We start from the raw sequence: 21,042 nt of genomic DNA on the forward strand, positions 1-21,042 counted from the left end.
TTGTGCAGAAACTTTGCTGCAGTCCTTTTTTCGTAAGTCAGCTGATATTTTTAAATAATGTTAACTTTGATAGTAAAACATTGTAATGTTTTCGTTGACGTTTTTGAATAAGCTGACAATTGTTTTGGAGGGGAAAAAAAGCTGCTCATACAACACAAACATTTGGCTGCCAGTGTATCGTTTAGTTGCCAATAAAGCAAATATGATAAGGTACACATTCGCCATCGAGCACAAGGGAATGTATGAATTCATTCTTGCGTTTAATAAGTGTAATACATGTGTCTGCATGTAATTAGTTATTCGTTGTTGCATGCATATCTGCAGTGCATATCTCAACATGTCTATAGCTCTTCGTTGCTTATTTCAGTTCATGTATATATATGCATTTACTTAGTTATGTATATATCTAGTTAGTCACTGCTGACGAATCATGCGTTGCACTGCAAGCTGAGCAAGGTTTTCCTACAGAATGTACATTCACCCCGTCTTTCTTAAGTTACTGTAAATGTATCACTTCTACATCTAGAAACGTCTTACTCTGTCATGTACGCGTTTGTTCTTTAAACTACACTCTGCAGATTGTGGACTTGCGAGGTGCAGGAGGAAAGGGTTGCTGGTGCAAGTGGTCAACGCCAGTCATTTCAAGCATACTTGGGTGTTCCCAACAACAGGTATATGCTGCCTGATTAGGCGTAAGTGGGTCAGCTAAACCACTAGCATAGACTCAGTGAGTGCATTTGAAGTCACGTGCCTTAAAGGGCCTGACACTCCAATGTTTTTTTTTTTGTGGTTTTTTTCTGCTTTCGAACTCTGTTCGGGAGGAGGAAAAGTACCATTATAACATATATGTTCCTACAAAGCATGTATATATATTTTTTTTTAGCAGGGGACTGCTTCTGGGGGCTGAAATCATTACACACTAGTCCTGATTTAGATTCTATTGTGTTGGTGACTGCAGCAGTTGCACCCCAAGTATGGCCATTACCTAGATTCTCTGAGTGTAATGCTTTAGAGGAGGGGACCTTTATGTGCACTGCATGTGCAAGCACAGATCAACCTTTGTGAATGTTTCTATGAGGAGTACTGAAGTGTTCTCCACACAAGCAAGTGCAGTGAATTGACATTTTCCATGTTTCTGCCTTCAAACTTTCATTCTTCTTTTGTTCTTCTTTCTTGCTAGGACTACTTGTTAGTGGGAGGAAAGTTTTAGCGTGCAAACCCTGCATTGCGAGTGCTGTAACTCACTAATACACCCAAACCCCTTCCCACTCAATCACTAACTCGCATGCAAATGGAAACTAAATAAAACATATGTGAATGAGATGACGTTAACATTGTTGTATGTAAGTGTACTACTTCATTGGAGTATGCACAATCAGTTGAGGTTGAACTGTCATTGTAGCACAATAATGATGCCATTAATACTTACGCACACAGCAGGGCAATTGGCCAGACCAATAATGATCTTGTTGGCAAATACGAACTGAAGATCCGATGAGTCGGAAGCCAGGGATGCACTGATATACCACGGTGTCTCTGTAGCCATAATTCTCTCCAATGACTTGGCCATTAACAATGAGCTCTGGGGTGCCACAGTGGCCAGCTGTAATTGCGATAGAAACAAGCACAATGAGGGTGGCATACTGTTTCATTCGATACATGATAGTGTTGACATCAGTATTTATGATATATCGCATTATAAAATAAGCTGGGGACATTATTTGTGAATTTAAAAATACATCTCAATAATCATGACATTTGAAATGTTACATTTTGTGGAATTGAATTGTTGAGAGACAGATGAATATGTCATCCATAGGTTCTGCTCATCCTCCATCTCAATAGTGCACAGGTGAAAAACATTACTTAGTAAGATAACCACACCAGCCTTATCCAGGCAGGTACAGTAGAAGATGGACATGATCTAAACTGAAGATGGCAAGAGCGACCAAACTAACGTTGTGACAATACATGTGGATGCATTAGATATGAAGCAGATGTGCACTCAACATGAAGAATGAGTACATTAGGTAAAATGCATTTATACATGAAGAATAATAAAGTGGCATCCATAAGACATGAAGAATACTAACATAAGCAATGTGTAAGCTGAATGCAGCATGCACAACACATGAATATAGCTCACTTATATAGAAACGCAAGTGTAATGGACAGCCATCTTTTCCAAAATGGAAGTTGCAGCACACTTTCAAATAGACAAAGATCTCCAGGCTTTGAGAGAACACACAATGTTGAAACCACAGAAATACAGATCTGTGTAGAGCTCAGGCAGGAGTGGGCAACCACAGCCAAGGTTGCCACAAATTAAGGGAGAGTCAGAACTTTGCAGTGAAAGCACAAGATAGCAATACCTAGTATGCAAGATGTATACTCCCAGATTACAGTTTAGAATAGCACAACCAATCATTGTTAGCCAGGTGCACGCAACTATAAGCCAAGATAAATCCATGCAGAATAACTCAAGAGTGTCCCCAGTGGCAAGGGAAATCATAGCATTTGCATCAATATTAGTTAAACTTGCAATAAATGCACAGTAAAATTATTCAAAACAGGGTCCCATCACATGTGACTCATAATTGAAGAATATTCATTAGCATCAAACACAGATAGGACACCTGCCTTACGCCTTACACATGTTTGCAGACACGAGACAATGTACAATGCCAAGTAAAAAGAAATCCTCCTGGCTCAAGGCCTAAAAATGAGGGATGGTATCTTTTTTAATTTAAAGGAAAGCAGTTTGTGGACCATCTCCCACTACTACTGTCTGGCTCATGCTTTCATGACCTGTCAATTGTCCAAGGTTGGTTACTACGAAGCCAACCAATGAACATTCCTAAAGTTATGCCACCCATGTAGTCAGTTGCCAGCCAATTACATGTTGCAGAAATTATGTCTTTTTACATTTATCAATTTAGAGGTGGTCTCGGGAAGAACCATCAGATAGCTGTTACCCAAATATAAATGGAATCCCTTTAGAATGTATATGTAATCACCACCACTAACCAATGCCCATTCCCTGTAGGTTTTGGTAACTTAGATTGCAGTAGGATGTCAGTTATTACAAATTTTGAATATATAAACCATTATTTTTATGTAACCAGTGAGAGCACCAAGGATTCCATGCCTGTATTCAGACCCTGCTTTATTTTGATTATAATAAAAGCTGGGTGTTCCCTTGCACTTTGCCTACTTCTGTTATTTAGTATGGTTTTGACTGATTCTAAATCCTCCGAGTAACCCAGGAATTTCCTGGGCTGTTTTAACAGAATATCCTCTATGATTGGAAACACATTGTTATTCACAGTTCATGGAGTGTCCCTCCCTCATATAATCAAAACCATGTCAATGCAATTGAGAACATATATGAACTCAGATATATATTATCACTACACACATAGGTATGGAAAAATCACATAGTATAGCTTACTTAAGGTCCATAATAAATGTAATGCAAACAATTAATTATTTTTTCATTAACTGTTTTGATGAAGGTTTTATTTATTAGTGCCTCGGTAGAGGGTATTACAGTAGTCCAATTTTGATAAAATAAGAGCTCTCACCAATGTGAGGCAGCAGTTAGTGGACATAAAGTGCTTGCAGGCATTAATTAGCTTGAAGGTGTAAGCAGTTGCAGAGGCCGTCACATTGATATATCTAGTGAGGGAGAGGATGGAGTCTAGGTATATGCCTAGCGTTTTAATATTGTAGGAGACATTGATGTTGTTCCCATCAATGTTAAAGGAATTGTATTGGGAGTCTAACTTGTTTAGTTGTGGGATGTTTTTACGCATGCATCCAAGCCCTACAATAAAACTGTGCACTACTGGCACGGAAAACATCATGATGGCCAGAACTCCCCAGAGAGTGCACAGGGAAAACATTAAGAATAGGCTGTCACCCATGTTTGCCTATATTGTGAGCACAGGATGGCACTGCCTAAAACCACCATTGGGCTACACACACAGTAGCCTGAAACCATTGGGAATGGCAATGCTGATTGCCAAAAAAGCAACTTAGAACTGTGGGGAATTCATTTTCTTAATCCCAAAAATGGTTGCATTACCAGTACTCACCACTATCAGAAAGCCGGCGTTTTAAAACCACCAGACTTTTGTGTAAAACTGAACAAATGAAACAAAACCAGACCAAGGAAAGACTTGCTAAGAGGTGGATACAATGTAAAACTATATTCTGAAATGACTTGAAGGAAGTAATTATTGAATGTATAGGTACAAATTGTCAGTTTGATTTGAATGTAGAAAACTGGGAACAAAAAGTGACATTTAGCTGAAACCTGGCTTAATGAAACTGGATTCTGCCTGACAACTACCCCCGACAGGAGTTGAAACTGAATCAACAGCTGTGTTCCCTGCCAGGCCTGGCTGCATCCTGAGGTCACATGGCCCTGTTGATTGAAAGGGGAGTGGCAGCTGGGGACTACAGGGAGTTGAACAAAGGCCTGTCCTGGACTCAGGCAAATTTTATATTGGGGGCGTCGTAAAAGTGCCTTCCTCTTTGGGGAAACTGGGAGGGGCAGTGCCTCTGCTAGCAGCTGAGCTTGGGGGAAGTGGATAAACCGGTTATTCCACCCTGTGATGTGGGAAACCACACCCCTTTATGACCAGGGAATAATTTAAAAAAGATAGATAACTCATAGTGCGGACTTGTCAGAATCATATAAGTAATATCATTATTTTTGTGATTTTTCTGAGAACATTTTGAGAGGCGTTAGGACCCTGTAGTGTATTCTGGGGGGTTGCTAGCGGAAAATAGGGTCTCACTCCCAATGTCTGCATGTTAAAAATCTGACACTTCATCAATTAATGTCCATACTCCTTGCGCACATGTGTGTAATTTTGGGTAAATGTCCGATATTGCAAAACCAGTTAAAAAGAGCAAAATGTTGTCATTTTTTAATGCAAGCCCCCAGGAAGATCAGAGGCGGACAAGCATGGGCCATAAGGAATATATAATGTGCACATGTAATTTCAACAAATTGTATATCTGGGAAGGATGTATTTGAATCAAATATAGATTTGTGGGCAAATTGACCAGGGGAGGATCCTCTGACCCATAAACAGACTTCATCATGCTGACAATCCATTTCCTTCCCCCAATCATGGGAGAGGGGAGAATTGGGCCAATGACAAGTAGAGAGAGGCAGGCTTAGCTAGGCCCAGGCACACACCCATTTTCAAAACACATAAAAAGAGACTGCTGGGACAGGTAGAGACATTCAATTCCATTTGCTGAGGAGCATGCTGACCGACGACTTCACATCCAGAGATCCAGACTTCAAATCCATCAATCTCCAAAGACCAGAACTTTACTTCAGAACTTAAAGAAAGGGCCGAAACCCACAAACTGAGAACTCTTCTCAGCAGGCCTCAGCAACCTTAAAATCATTTGCGAACTATTCCACAGCCGGGCGAGCTGTTTGAATTCTTTTGCCAAGAACAATTGCCAGAGACCAGACCAGAGATCCAGAGTGACCCAGACCGCTGTGAGCAGAACCAGAGAGCTGACCCAGATCACTGTGAAGTGGCGAGACCAGAACCGGAGTCCAGTCCAAAACCTGACCAGATCCGTGGCAAGGCCCATTCCTGCACAAAATATATTGTGAGTACCTAGCAGAACTGTGCAGAACCAATCTCTTAGTTAAAATAATCTAATCCAAACTATTTTAACCTAAGTAGAACTGCCTCCTAGAAATCGTGTCATCTGTCATTTTTAAAGCTGCACAACTGTCACCTGTCAATTCTGCAGCTGCAAGCTGTCACCTGTCATTTTGAGTTTTACTTTAAATCCGAAAATCTACCTTTATTTAATCGTCCGTATCTCTGGAACCGTTCGGGCTAGGAACGAAATTTAACTTTCATCTGAAAGCTTAGAATCTAAACGACTTGCAACTCCTTATACTTTTATACTCCTTATACTTTTGCCGTAATCGCAATTCACACACTCGCAAATTTTGCCGCGATTTGCGATTTGGCCTGATTTCTTTACCTGTAAAAAGATAGCAGCTTTTTGCTTTCCTTTGCTAAAAATTTGTTTGTCTCTTAATAACCATCCCTGAATCATTGCTAAAGTGAGCCTGAGCTCATCCCAAGTATCTCTCACTCACCCTGAACCTCCTAAAGGGAATTAAAAGCATTTTTAGCACATTTCTCACTTCATTGTCATCACATTCAAAGCATTTTGGGCCTGTGTTTCAAACTTCTACCTGTTTCCTCTAAGCTTGCTGGGGGGGAACTGAATTTCGTATTGTATTTGATTGCATTCCTGAGAACTGTGTGCTCCTCTTTCCATCTCCTTCCATTTCTTACATTGCATAGGGGAGGGGGGTGAATTGCCAGAGAAAAAGTGATTATCTTGTCTTTTGCTAAAATCATATCAAGTATTTCTGTACTGCATTTTATTCCTCATTGTTTTTCCGTTGAAATCATAAAAGTATTTTTGCTACTTTATCCATCCTATACTAACTCCTTATTGATTGTAAAGAAGGGTGCTAGTGCCAGATTACCCATTGTTGATCAACATCATATGTCTAAGTGTACTATCAGATATTAATTTATTATAAAGTGTGATATATATATATATATTGTTTAAATTCTCAAATAAACCTTTTAAGTTGCAAAACAAACCTACTTCTTGGCTCAGTGGGGTCAGGGGGATTCTCAGAGAGGGGTGTTACACAAGGGTTCATCATCCAGATTATAACTTTCCATAAAAATATATAAATAAGGGTTTCCATCAGCATCCCAGACTAGGCATTGACTTAGCTGTAGTATTGATTGAATATTGCTTACATAGTCTTGGCCGAGAGCCGATGAGGAGTAACTTGGTCTTGTCGTCATTCAGACAGAGGCCATGAGTAGCACTTTCCCACTCCCACTTCCCCTGCACATGAGTGATCTCAATCCCACCTGGCCTAGTAAGATCGTTGTCTCTGTCTTCCCTCTGTTCCCACTCCCTTGCCTTTTTGCACCTTGAAACACTTGTGCATAGGTGCATTATAAATGCCATATCATATCATATCCATGTGGGTATTCTTAGGTAGATTTAATACAAGTGTTTGGTATCTTTGTCATAGGAGCCTGTTACAGTGATGAGGATTTACGTTCCATCCACATAGTTATTGTAGTTGACACCCAAATCATCTATATGGTCAAATAGGAGCTTGAATAAAGTAGGGGAGACACAGGAACCATGTGGGACTCCGCAGGAGATTGGGGCTGGTTCAGCTGAGGCCGTTGGTGCGAAAACCCTCATAGTCCTGTTTTCTAGGAAGGACTGAATCCAAGCAGCAGCGTTTGGGGAGAGGAGGCTGCAGAAGTAAGTGTCTAGTGAGGATGTTATGGTTGACTAAATCAAAAGCTGCTGATAAGTCGAGCAGGAGGACAAGCGCCAGATTTCCATCTTTTAATTCATCCATTTGTATTTTTAAATCCAAGAGGGCTGTTTCTGTGCTGTGTCTTGGCCTAAACCCCGATTGATGCAGGCCTAGCAGGTTATTGACATCAAGGTGATTTTGAATTTGGAGGTATGCAGCTCTATCGAGGATTTTCAATAGGAATAGTACTGTAGTGATAGGCCTGTAATTGTTCGAGGTGTTCGGGTTAAGGTTTGGTTATTTAAGAAGTGGCATGACCCAGGCATCTTTGAGATTGTTTGGGAATGTACATGATACAAATGAGGCGTTAATCAGAGAGGTGATGAACATAGCGAACTCCTTAGCCCCCTCCTTGATGACCTTTGCTGGGCAGATGTCCCCTTGGTATCTTCAATGTTTTAGGGTATCTATGATACCTTCTACTTCTTTAGTAGTTACCAGGTAAATTTGAATGGGAGGTAAAGTTTGAATGGCGGGTTGTGGACATCGCTGAGATTAGAATGTGAAGCTAAACTGAGTTTTTTGGCTTCCATTTTGGCTTGTTGAGTGATTTTATCTAATACGGCTTTTTGAATGTTAGCACAGCATCCTTGGTGCAAGATTCAGTAGGTGTTGCTTTATAACATTAAAGAACATTCCATTACTAAGTCCTATTGTTAATCCCCTACTTTCATAATGTTTACAAGATATGTTATGACTCTTTTATGCCCTGTACAAGCTGATTTAAATAAAAACCTTTAAAAAAAGACCAACATTGGACTTGGAATCTATCTATCCATCTATCTACCTGGCTGTCTCTGTCTATCTGTCACTCAATCTATCAAGGTATCCATCTATTCATATATTCACCTACATATGCATGTTGTCATTTTGAAACATTAACATAGCAAAGTCCATAACCTAGAAAGTCAATCTATGTATTGATCCTTTAACTTTTCATCACACTCACAATTATGCATAAAATGGAATGCAAATCTAGAAATCGCAGATTATCCACTATTCTATTAATACTATCTGGACAAATTAAGAGTCTAGTAAATGTAAGGGATATAACCATGGATCACTCTGTGTTGCTTCTGATGCAGAAATCAGGCTTAGCAAAGGTCAACGCCGCTTGAATTCTATTAATGCTAATACGATTTAGAAACAATTGTGCCTTGGTCCCCTATGGTATTCTGCTCTTCTACAGTATTTTAAAAAAGCGACACTATAATCTCCTAATACCGCTGGTAAATTAATCCAATATCAGGCCATTTTATAATGACTTTTTGCTTCAGAAGACGTGCATGGGCAAGTCTTCAGATCCAGAGGGGGTTTAATCCTCTTCTCCGTGTGAGCGGAAAGTAGAATCTACAGTATGCGCTCCATTTGCAACGTTTGTAACATGTCATGTACAATGTCTCTCTTTTTTGTAAAAGAACACAGCCTTCCAAGTTGCAAGGAATGCTGTGGCTATGATGTTCATGGTTAGGAACATGTATTTCCATCTCTAGGTGACTACTAGGAGAAGGTCCGGCCTGCTTGAGATCGCTCTGACTAGATGTAGGCAATTTATTTTCTAAATGAGATTGACCTGCAGTTGAACAGTGATAGAGAGGCGTACATCCTTTGGAAGCAATGTTTGTCTAATGGTTCTACACCATGGCAACCATTGTCTACTGCACACCTTGAGACACACTATTATCGAAAATATGCACGCCACCCTTTTACTAATGAAAGGAAACACTTTAGAACCGGCATCCTAAAATATACATGTTGTTTAATGTGTGAGACGTCAAGGCAGTTACGTATCAGGTACTTCTCCTCTATAGGTACGTCAATATGTGCGCATGATTTGCTGTCTGAAGGTTTCATACTGCATACAGCAGAACATAGTTTGTTCATTGTTTCCTTTCATTCTCAGAACAGTAGACATGCTAGCAAGGAAAGAGGGCCGTTTGTTTGGTTTGGCCCTCACACCACTGCAACAAAAAAACAAAAAAAACAGCAGTGCCTTGGACGTTTTTTTATTTTTTGTTTTGATTCTTGTTGCAAGTAACAACATCATACATATTATGCAATTCCGATCTAACTCATAGTTAGACTTGTACTGGTTCACCAAACGTGTCTTTGAAACCCCCGAACGACTTACAAGAAACTCAGCACCAATTTAACAGTGTTCCCTATTTTGGTGGCAAATGACCAGTTATTTCAGTGGGCGTTCTTTTCGCTGTTGTAGCCATAATACTGAAAAGGGTCTGATGTTTTAAATTGTGGCTAACAACACACTAAAAGAAAAAAAAGGGCTCAATAGCATAAGACACAACCCGTGGAATGTGAGGTTCTAATCGTGCTTTGCATTCTGCAGCTGTATTTCCTTGTCTGTGAAGCACTCCTTCACAACAGGGCTGCATGCAGTGATCAAGTGACTGCAAGCTCGAATGATGCACACCCAACCCCTCCATGACTGCCCAAGTGCCTGGCATGTACTGGCATCTAGCTATTCACTAGGAAACTGAGGGTGTACATAATAGCTGGGTTCAGGAACATTCACATCTGTGCCAACAAAGACACCAGGGACTATTGTATATTAAGGGCCCGATTCGTGGAATATTTGCTAGTGCACTGCTGAAAAGTAACTTTGCACTGCCCACACAAACCCTGATTCATGGAACCGTGCAAAAGTGTATTTTTCCTGTGCAAAGTCCGGTCAAAGTCAACGCACAGTCATTTTTGCAGTACAACATGACTTTGCCCAGACATTGCACAGCAAAAACGTTGAACTGTAACGGGCCCTAACTGTTTATTGTATGCAGGAGGCCACGAACATTAGAAACATGTCAGAAGCTGCACATCAGTGTACGGGCAGAGACAAAAATGTGCGCAAATGAAAAAAAAGTGCTGATGTTTGGGGGCTTGGAAATGCAATTGTGACAGCCTCGGTTTAAACCGGTTATGACACTTAAAGTAAAAGATCCGGTCATGACGTTTTCACATCTGTCGAGTAAACCATAGACATGAATGGAGGGATTGCATTGCATTTATAGGCCTGGTAGTGGGAGACATGCTCACAAGCTGATCCGAATACTCAGTCCTCTTTACCATGCCAGTGATTGGTCACTATATGCCTCATATGGTAATAATGCCAAACACATTATTAATGCAATCCTTGCCATGGTCCTCTCGCTGTGCTCCGAGCAACAGTCACAAAACGTGGTGCCAAGCTGGCTGGTGTTCTGAGACGTGCTAATGTTCTTCCCCATGAGCTGCATGGTCACTGGAGGAGGGGGCGGGGGGGAGATATCGGGCACGGAGATTGTGACATGGACGTGCACCTCCCACTCTATAGCCATACACCTGGGGAGGACGCAAGGGTGTTTGCACCAGAACGTTACCGATCACCAGTGAGTCAGGTTACAGCCATATTTTGAACTTGGTTTTTGACTTGACCGGTGGGGTTCCTTCCTCTTTAGAGAACATGTTTAGCTGGGCCAGGATTAAAATACACATTAAGGGCCCGATTCATGGCATTTTTTGCACTGTTCAAAGTGACTTTCTTCTGCTGACAGTTCCACGAATCAGGGTTTGTGTCAGCAGTGCAAAGCCACTTTGAACCGCGCAAAACATTCCAGGACCGGGTCCTGCATTGCTGAACATGAGCTTCCAGCTCTTTGGGACTGCCAATGCTCAATGCTCGGGGCATGCGTGGCTCAAAATAAATCACCGCTTTACAGATGAAGGAATGACGAGTGTGTCATCCATTTCATGAGAGCGAATCTCCCACTGCATTGTTAGGATGTCAGCTTCTCTGGGCGAGTGCCACCGCGCCTGCTGTGTCGCCGCACGCGCTCTGTCACTGAGCATGCCCCGATCAGGGAAGGAATGTGGCGACTGTTCTTAAAACTGACAATGAAGGTTTCTTATTTGGCATCCAATCACGGAGGCCGATACCTCATTGTTTTGTCCAACAGCTTTGCCTGCAAGCACAGAAGGCCTGATTGACAAAGCGTTTTTCAATAAATCCCATTGAACATCTCGTTGTGAACCAGGCCCAGAATGTGTGTTGCCATCCTTCAGAAAACTGATGTGGATATGCCAAAATGTGTGGTCGAGAAAAAACCCTGAGCACATATATATCTATTTCTTAAGACATATCCCTTGTTAATATTAACAATTTTACATTGTAGCGTATCGATGGGGTCTCCACACTCTGCAAACATCAGCGATTTCGATCAGCCAAATGGAATACGCTTCTTTTAAATCAGCATCGGCCTTCAGATTTGCAAAAGCAGGACCCCACCATTGCTGTTAAAGACCTTCTTAAAACATCATGTTGCTGGAAGGAAATATTTTCTGCAAACTATGTTGCAATACCAGGCAAGTACTACTGCTAATTATTTGCAACTTGATACTGTAAAATATACTTTGAATGAATTATTGCACCGTAGTATGGTCGCTTGTATTATACGGCGTCCAATCATCATACTTGAATACTTCCGAATATGTGTGTGCAATTAGAGTGTTGCTTATGGAAGTGATATGAGCTAAAGCTCTGATAATCCTATCAACCAATATACGAAACTAATTAGTGCAATGGCCACAGGCATGCATGATGCACACATGTATGCTTCTAGTGTTTAAATGACATTCATAAGAGTGATGTGTGACCCTCCTATGTGAATTGCCCTTTTGATGCAATGTGTCCCTCCAACATGTATTGCCCTTTAAAGATAATAAAAGGAGCCCCTGGCACGTGCAGGAGAATGGCTACAGACTCCAACTATGGAACTCCTGTTATCTCTGTCTCTCACTTTGGGCCTGCAGGTCTACACCGTGTGATCACAGCCCTGCAGCCTTGGCCTGTAGGCCCCACGCCGTGTGATCACAGCCCTGCAGCCCTGGCCTGTAGGCCCCACGCCGTGTGATCACAGCCCTGCAGCCCTGGCCTGCAGGCCCCACGCCGTGTGATCACAGCCCTGCAGTTCCCTGCTGGTTTGTGCCCCCCAGACCAGCCTGGTGCCCTGGGTCCAGCCCAGGCACCCACCATCCCGGATGCTGCCGGCATCCGAGGTGCTCCGGCACCCAGGCTGTGTCCCCCCAGCCTCACAGGGTCCTGCCCTGCAACCAAGTAAGTCAGGGAGACCCTGGTGCACCAACATGGTGCTGGGCCCCCCAGCACCAGTGAGGCCAGCCTCGTGACCGTACAGGCCCGACAATAATGGTGACGAGAGAGTGGAACCCCTGTTATGTGCCCCAGTCCCCTGCTGCCCCTCATTTTTTTTCTTCAAAGAGAAGAAGGAGGAGCGAAAAAGGAGGAGGCAGCATCCAACTCACTGAAAGAGAGGGGTGCAAGCCATGCCGGCACCCTGCTGGCAGATACTCCCTGGCCGCGGTCCTCTGAGAGGAGGGTGCTTGTGTGGCGAGGGTGTGGGTCCACCCGCAGACACTGTGGCATCCACCACCATGAAAAGAGGAAAGACCTGAGGCAGCCACAGCTGCAAGAAGAAATGGATCTCCCGCCTGGGGAGAGCGCTGTGCTGCCCCCAGGGAAAGAAGAGGAGGTGAGTGCCCACCTGCAGAGAGATTCCCAGGCCCTCCGGAGGTGAGTTTACTTCCGGTAAAGGCCCCTCGCGCATAGTGATGAGTGGGACTACCGCCAGGGGGAGGGGAGCCCAATGCCCGTGACCGCGCTTCACTGCTGTGACTGAGGCAGTCTTGGGCAATGTTGGCCACTCCCCGCTCCTGCGAAGGGGAGCGCTCTGCCTGCTTGGCGAGAGAAGATGCCTGGCACCCTGCCAGGATTAAAGGGAGAAGGGAACTTTGCCTCGTATGATCCCGGGCACAACTGGCGGTGACTACCATGAAGTGCTCCAGTGTCAGAGCAAAGTTTAAACAGGCAGGCATAGCCCTGCAGCGTTCCCAGGCCCCACAGGTGTGAAGCTACTATCAGTAGCGAAAGGGGTGTAATATTGTGATGCTCCACAGCTGTATGCTCCGCGTCAGAACATGAAGAGGTGGCCCCTTACAAGTCCCAATGGGCAATGTGGTGGTGAAAATGGAAAGAGATCTTTGTCGGAACAATGGGGAAATGTAGAGTGCCCTCAACAATCCCCGGATGCTGACGGTTAAAGAAAAGAAGTGCTCCAGACTTCAGAACAGCAGGAAAAGGGAGAAGAAGCCCCAACAAGACTCCAGGCAAGCAGGAGCAGACTTTCAATTTGCTCCATGCTGGAGCTCCCTGTCAAGAGGGAAATGCTCCAGGATGGCGCAATGGGCCCCTGCAGACCGTGGGCCATAAAGGCGTTGAATAAGTGCAGCACTCCATGTCGTCAGAGCAAGTCGACAGTAAAACAACCCGGGAAGCCCAGCAGTGAATTTGAATATGCTCCCCGTCAGATCCCGAAGTGAAGAAGAGTGGATGGTGCCTCTCCATCAAGGGACTACTCCTGCCTGGGGGAGAGAATTAAGCACCCTGCAGGTGGCCATAACACCCTGCCAAAAGTGACATCCTGGCCCCATTATCACCCTATCACAGGTGTGTGTCCTGCCAGGCCCGCCATCCATGGACCAGGCTGATGTGGCCCTGGGTGCAATTCCTGCCACCCAAGAACTGCAACATCACCTGCTCTATCATCCTGCCTGGAAGAAGGGAAGATGGGGCTGGTCAGGACTGCTGCAGCTCCATTAACAGCATTGACTCCTGCCTGGGAGAGGAGAAGTGGCCCAGGCACTCTGTCATCTGTATCAGGCCAACCAAAATCTCGCAGACCTCAAACCCACCACCCAGAAGAAGTGTTATGAGCAAGCAAGGGTTGCAGCTCTGTATGAGTGCTTGTGCACCCTCCTGTGCCACTGTAGTTAAGTGAGACTCCTGCCTGGGGGAGCGTGGCCAAGGAAAGGGGAGTGAGCAACATGCTGCCACCCCTGCCCTGTCAACATTATGTGGTGCAGCAGAAAGACCCTGCTACCAATGTCTCCCTGCCTGCCCAAACATCAAGGGACTGGCTGAGCCTAAATGTGGTGCAGCCTAAAAACCCTGCTACCATGGTCTTGCTGCCCTCCCCCAACATCAAGGGACTAGCCGATGTGGCCCTGTTATGTGTGACCCTCCTATTTGATTTGTCCTTGGAATGTAATATGTCCCTCCCATGTGCATTGCCCTTTTAAGGTGGGCCATGACTTTGTCATGGCCCAATCTAATAAAAGGAGTCCCAGCAGGCATGTGCAGGATAACGGCTGCGGACTCCAACTATGGAACTCCTGTGTCTCCGTCTCTCACTTTAGGCCTGCAGGCTTACACGTTGTGATCACGGTCCTGCAGTCTTGGCCTGCAGCCCCACATCATGTGATTGCGGCTCTGCAGGTCCCTGTTGGTCTGGGCCCCCCAGACTAGCCTGGTGCCCTGGGTCCAGCCCAGGCACCCACCATCCAGGACGCTGCCGGCACCCAAGGTTGCTCTGGTGTGTCCCCACAGCCTCACAGGATTCTGCCCTGCAACCAATTAAGTCCAGGTGACCCCGGCACACCAACATGGTGCTTGGCCCCCCAGCACCAGTGAGGCCAACTGCGTGACCACAGCCAGCCCCACAACAATACATGTAAACCTTTGTACTTTTGGCTCCTGACCTTTGACATGTCAAGCACTTATTCTACAGTATTTTCATAACTAATGTTTAGAAAACGTGTTTACCGTTCATATACAGAGTTTGCCTAAAAATATTCCTGAGCAAATATGCCTTTTGTAAAAACAAACCAAGGGGTTCTCCGAAATCTACTTACCATAATGCAGCCTGCAAACCCCCGCCCCCATGCCAAGATTCGTAAGCCTCCACTTTCAAGTCGATGCTAGTTTCCTTATTGTTGTCCTACCAGTCAGACCACCGCCGTCCGTGTAATGAGGCCCAGACTGTTGTCTCCCAGCGCTTGAACCACCATGTCATGTGGCTACCGACATATAACTCATCTGTCAGTCTCTAAATGAATGAATGCCTGCCTGATGCTTCATTTGAATGGTAAGTCAATAGGTGTTTGAACATGACTTTCGCACCCCCCATACAGCCCTTCCTAACGTTTAAGGGTGTGAACGGATAACCTCTAATTGACTTTTATTGTTTGCTTGTTTTTTTTTCTAATAGCTACTAGCGTAGTTTATTTTGTCATTATTCACAGATAGTATGTATACATTCAACTATCAGACAGCAGATTGCCATAATCTTTATGAGTATTTTGCTTTACAGGTGTTTGCGCTGCTATTTGAGGAACACCGCTTGGATAATAGTGATGAAGACACACATACACGTTTTCATGTGCCGAAAGACTAGAGTTGGAGTTCTCTAAGAGGTGTTTTCTGCATAAAGGGACCCGAGTTAGGGGAATGGATGCACTATATGGAGAGATGAAAGCCAGCTAAGGGAAGGGTCAGTCAGGGTCAGTCACTCCTTGCTTCACTCTACCTCAGATCATGTAAAATGACTCTTTCACTAGGCTTATTGTAAGTGCACTGATGATCAAAAGGGTGAACTACTGGATAATGCAAACGTTTCCAGCGCCTGGGCAAAGGATCGCGATAGCACAACATGAACTTTCTACTCCGATATACATACATTATAACCTCATAAGCACTGAACATTGGGCACTATGTTTTTCTGGCAATAAAGGATCATCACCTGAAATGTGATTCTAGAACCTATGAGTGTTAAGCCCTTGGGACCAGTTGGCATCTGCTTGGCATCATTGCCACACTCAACTGTGTGCCGGGGGCCATTGCATATCTGAATGCTGGGCTCATGCTCAACATTATGATGTACATGGAAGGGAAAATGTCTTGTCTTGCATCTAATGCATGCTAGCACCACAACTGGAGCGGCTAAGGCACAGTTTCCTAGGATACTCTGCGTGCTATGCTACAGTTGATAAGTGTGTTTAATATAATGGAGAAAAGGGCTAGACCTCCACCACATGATCACGTATTTTATTGGCTGTTAATCCCACGCCTCCCAAATCCATGTACTGTGATGCAGTCAGACCGCATCATTCCCAATCATGTGATCCTAGGGAAAAATCCAAATGGACAGAGACCACATATCTGATCTATTGCATCTTCAACATGATGCTAGTTGCAAACCCCCGGTAACCTCCTCCAACATAAATTATCTTGTTGGAGGCTTGCCTCTGTTAGCATATATATGATGTGCCTATATCATGCCAATGAATTGTTTGATTTAAATCGAGGTCTTGAGTTTGCAATCTGAATATCAACTGTTGCACACTTTTGAGCAATAACGCAAAACAATGTCCACCTCTTTCTCTGTAATGAAATTGTCTCCAGGATTGTCCAGTGGTATTTGTGGCCTTCATGTACGGCCTGTATGGAATGTTCTCTAATTCTGGGGGGAAGGGAGGGTATCATTTGTCTTGTTTTAATGCAGGATTTATGTTCTATTATCCTCTTTATCACTTTTTGTCAGCCCTATATATTTCAAGTCTCATGGAGAAGTGATTGGATAAATGGCCACAGCGTGTTGCAGTTCGTGAACCGTCTTTGTGTTGTTGGGTGTCCCTCGTCGACCCACGTTTGAGCTATCATACTGCAACATTTGGTGCTGTGGGCTTAGAAAATCCAAGATGGCCAAAAAGCCCACATGTGCGGCAGAATCCAGGAGAACCACGCAGTTGGTGCGTACACCAAAATGGCTGCCTAACTTGCCACCCACCAGTGCGAGGATGATGGGCCAGGGTGCCATGAGTGGAATGGGTGCCAAAGGTAAAACAGCAGCGCCTGTTAGCTCTTTAAAATTACCTTTGGTTTCTCTGAATGCCAGCTCAAAATGCCTATTTTCAAACATTGCAACACATCCAAAAATCTCACTGAACACCAGCGGACATCTGGCAGAATGAAGTATGTGTGCATACAAAATCTGGGAAGATGAAGAGCCCGAAACAATGTTCATAACAAAACTGGCTGAGCTATGCATGTCAGCAGCCTAACTGAAACAGGATTAAAACCACCAAAATCGAAATGTTTAAATTAACTGAGTGACCTACTTTTGAGTGTCACATAGTTTGTAACTGTTAAAATGTCATAGTTTTTAACTTAGAATAGGCATTCTAGCTGCATATGTAAAAAAATTGTAAGTGATTTAAACTGGGAACAAAAAGTGACATTTTAGCTGAAAGCTGGCTTAATGAAACTGAATTCTGTCTGACATCTACCCCCACAGGAGTTAAAACCTGCTCAGCCACTCTTCCCCTTGTCAAAAGGAGTTGTCACCTCTCTGATTAGATTAGGGGTGGAGCAGCTACAGGGAGTTGAACAAAGGCCTGTCCTGGACTCAGGCAAATGTTATATTGGGGGCGTCGTAAAAGTGGCTTCCTCTTGGCAGAAACGGGGAGGGGCAGCCCCCTCTGAGGATAGGCTGAGCTTAAAGAAAGTGGATAGACTGGTTTCTCCACCATGTGACCTGCGAAGACACACCACTGTGAACATTTTGAGATGCGTTAGGACCCTGTGGTGTATTCTGGGGGGTTGCTAGCAGAAAATAGGGTCTCACTCCAAATGTCTGCATGTTAAAAATCTGACACTTCATCAATTAATGTCCATACTCCTTGCGCACATGTGTGTAAATTTGGGTAAATGTCCGATATTGCAAAACGAGTTAAAAAGCGCATAATGTTGCCATTTCTGAATGCAAGCCCCCAGGAAGAGCAGAGTTTGAACAGAGTATACCTCATGTGATATGTGATGGGTGCATGTCATTTTAAACAACTGTGTATCTGTGCAATATGTATTTGAATCAAATATAGATTTGTGGGCAAACTGACCAGGGGAGGATCCTCTGACCCATAAAACCTACAGCATCACTCTGACTCACATTTCCTTCCCCCAATCATGGGAGAGGGGAGAATTGGGCCAATGACAAGTAGAGAGGGGCAGGCTTAGCTAGGCCCAGGCACACACCCATTTTCAAAACACATAAAAAGAGACTGCTTGGACAGGTAGAGACATTCAATTCCATTTGCTGCGGAGCATGCTGACCGACGACTTCACATCCAGAGATCCAGACTTCAAATCCATCAATCTCCAAAGACCAGAACTTTACTTCAGAACTTAAAGCAAGGGCCTAAACCCACAAACTGAGAACTCTTCTCAGCAGGTCTCAGAAACCTCAAATCATTGCAAGCTACTCACAGCCGGGCGAGCTGCTTGAATCCCTTGCCAAGAACTTTTGCCAGGACCAGTGCAGAGATCCAGGAGCCGTGCAGAGACCGCTGTATCCGGACAGACCAGACCAGTTCCAGACCAGACCAGACCATGCAGAACCGCAGACCCAGAGACCAGATCGCTGTGAAGTGCTGCTAGCCTGATTGATCAGATCCGTGACGAGACCCAGTCCTTCCAAATATATTGTGAGTACAGCTAGGACGGGGCAAAAACCAAATCTCTTAGTTTAAAGTAATATAATTCAATCTATGTAACCTAAGTAGAACTGCCTCCTAACTGTCACTTGTCATTTTGTAAAGCTGCACCACTGTCACTTGTCAATTCTGCAGCTGCATAGCTGTCACTTGTCAATTTGAGTTTACTTTAAATCCGAAAAACGACCTTTACAAATTCATTCATATCTCTGGAACCGTTTGGGCTACAAACTTGGTTTAACTTTCCTCTGAAAGCTTAGAATCTAGGCTTTCCAGGAAGTCTAGAACCGACTTCCTACACCTTATACTTTTTCAGCAATCACGATTCACACACTCGCAAATTTTACCACGATTTGCGATTTGGTTAAAAATCCAGCCAAGTGTAACCATCAGCAGTCATTTCTTTCCTTGCTAAAAATTTGTTTGCCTCTTAATCACCATCTCTGAATCATTGCTAAAGTGAGCCTGCACTCATCCAAAGTATCTCTCACTCACCCTGAACTTCCTAAAGGGAATTAAAACCATGTTCAGCATATTTCTCACTTCATTGCCATCACCTTTTAAAAGCATTTTGGGCCTGTGTTTCAAACTTCTATCTGTGGTCTAAGCTTGCTGGGGTGAACTGAATTATATTTGATTGCATTCCTGAGAACTGTGTGCTCCTCTTTCCATCTACTTCCATGTCTTACATTGCATAGGGGAGGGGGGTGAATTGCCAGAGAAAAAGTGATTATATTATCTTTTGCTAAAATCATCTCAAGTATTTCTGTACTGCATTTTATTCCTCATTGCTTTTCCCTTGAAATCATAAAGTCTTTTTGCTACTTTATCCATTCTACACCAACTCCACATTGATTTTAAAGAAGTGTGCTAGTGCCAGATTACCCATTGTTGATCAACATCATATGTCTAAGTGTACTATCAGATATTAATTTATTATAAAGTGTGATATATATATATATATATATATATATATATATATATATATATATATATATTGTTTAAATTCTCAAATAAACCTTTTAAACTTGCAAAACAGAACTACTTCTTGGCTCAGTGGGATCAGGGGGATTCTAAGAGAGTTGTGTTATATAGGAGTAGTCATCCAGAACTCATGAACTGGACATAAAGATATATCAATAAGGGTTTCCATTCAGTATCCCAGACTAGGCATTGACTTAGCTGTAGTGTTGAATTGAATCTTCTTACAAAGTGGGGGCTCGAGCCGGGACGTCTGGGTTAGTGCTATCACTTGTGCAGCTTAATACAGTGTGCTAACTGATGGGATACATACATCCGGTCGGATCACCACGCTGTTTTACGCTGTAAAGCACTCTTCAAAGGGACACTCTAAGGAAAAGGTCTGTTTTGCAAAAATAAAATACTAATTTCTGTAAGTCAGGACAGAGATCAATCTCTAGAATGACGACCTTGGTAGACATGAAAATAGCGAGAGAGCACCTCTTACATAAGCTATTTGTGAGAGGTGAGTGGACTCACCAGGACCAAACGGTCTGGTTGCAGGCCATCGCGAAACAGGGTCAGACACATGGAGAGATCAGGGTCCATTATATGTGGCCCTGAGTGAACTATATATGGCTCCTAAAGCCAAAGATGAACACAATAAGATTGCCAGGATAGCGGCATACCTGTACCTATATATGGGAGACATGCAGGATAAATGTACTGAAAGCCAAGATCTGGCAAATAGGCGACAGATGGCGTTAGAGAAGGTCCAATCTGACCTGGTCTCTTCTGAGCAGAGGCTGCAGAGGAGCCAGGAGTTAGAAAATGATAGTAGGCAGTATATCATTAAAAAAAAGAGGATATGGATATCCTGCAACAGGAAAAGGCTGACCAGGATACCAGATTTCTGGCCTTGCAAAAGGAGTACCAACAAGGTTTGGACTCCCTACTACAGAGCCAGAAAAAGCTGGAGCAACAATTAGATTTCAATAGGGTATGTGCTGAGCAGGTAGTCACCTTGCAAAGCCACCTAGATAGGGAAAAGGCAGAAAGCAATACATTGATTCTGAAAGACCTGGATACCCAGGCAGAGTTTGATCAGGAGCGCCAGAGAGCTGGTGCCTTCCAAAGGCAAAGGGACGACCTGGCGGCACAGATGCAGACTCTTAGTCAGGAAAGGGACACCTTAGGCCAGGAAGTCTGCCATTTAAAAAGGAAAATGGAAGAAAATCAACTGGCCCTCCAGGGACTGGGTGACCTCCAAA

The 21,042-nt window shown here is 43.8% G+C and overlaps 1 protein-coding gene across 5 annotated transcripts in view; it reads right to left on the reverse strand.

Moving 5' to 3' along the window:
- Nucleotides 1–21,042, reverse strand: part of CSMD3 (CUB and Sushi multiple domains 3) — a 3,270,409-nt gene that overhangs the window by 428,279 nt on the left and 2,821,088 nt on the right. For all 5 annotated transcript variants that reach the window (XM_069621531.1, XM_069621530.1, XM_069621528.1 and 2 more), the window contains one exon: nt 1,430–1,603. In XM_069621531.1, coding sequence (XP_069477632.1) covers nt 1,430–1,603 — 174 coding nt within the window. The remainder of the gene's footprint in view (nt 1–1,429; nt 1,604–21,042) is intronic.

The sequence above is a fragment of the Ambystoma mexicanum genome, chromosome 5q, assembly GCF_040938575.1.
Source record: "Ambystoma mexicanum isolate Mex_15411 chromosome 5q, UKY_AmexF1_1, whole genome shotgun sequence".
In the NCBI taxonomy this organism is placed as follows: Eukaryota; Metazoa; Chordata; class Amphibia; order Caudata; family Ambystomatidae; genus Ambystoma; species Ambystoma mexicanum.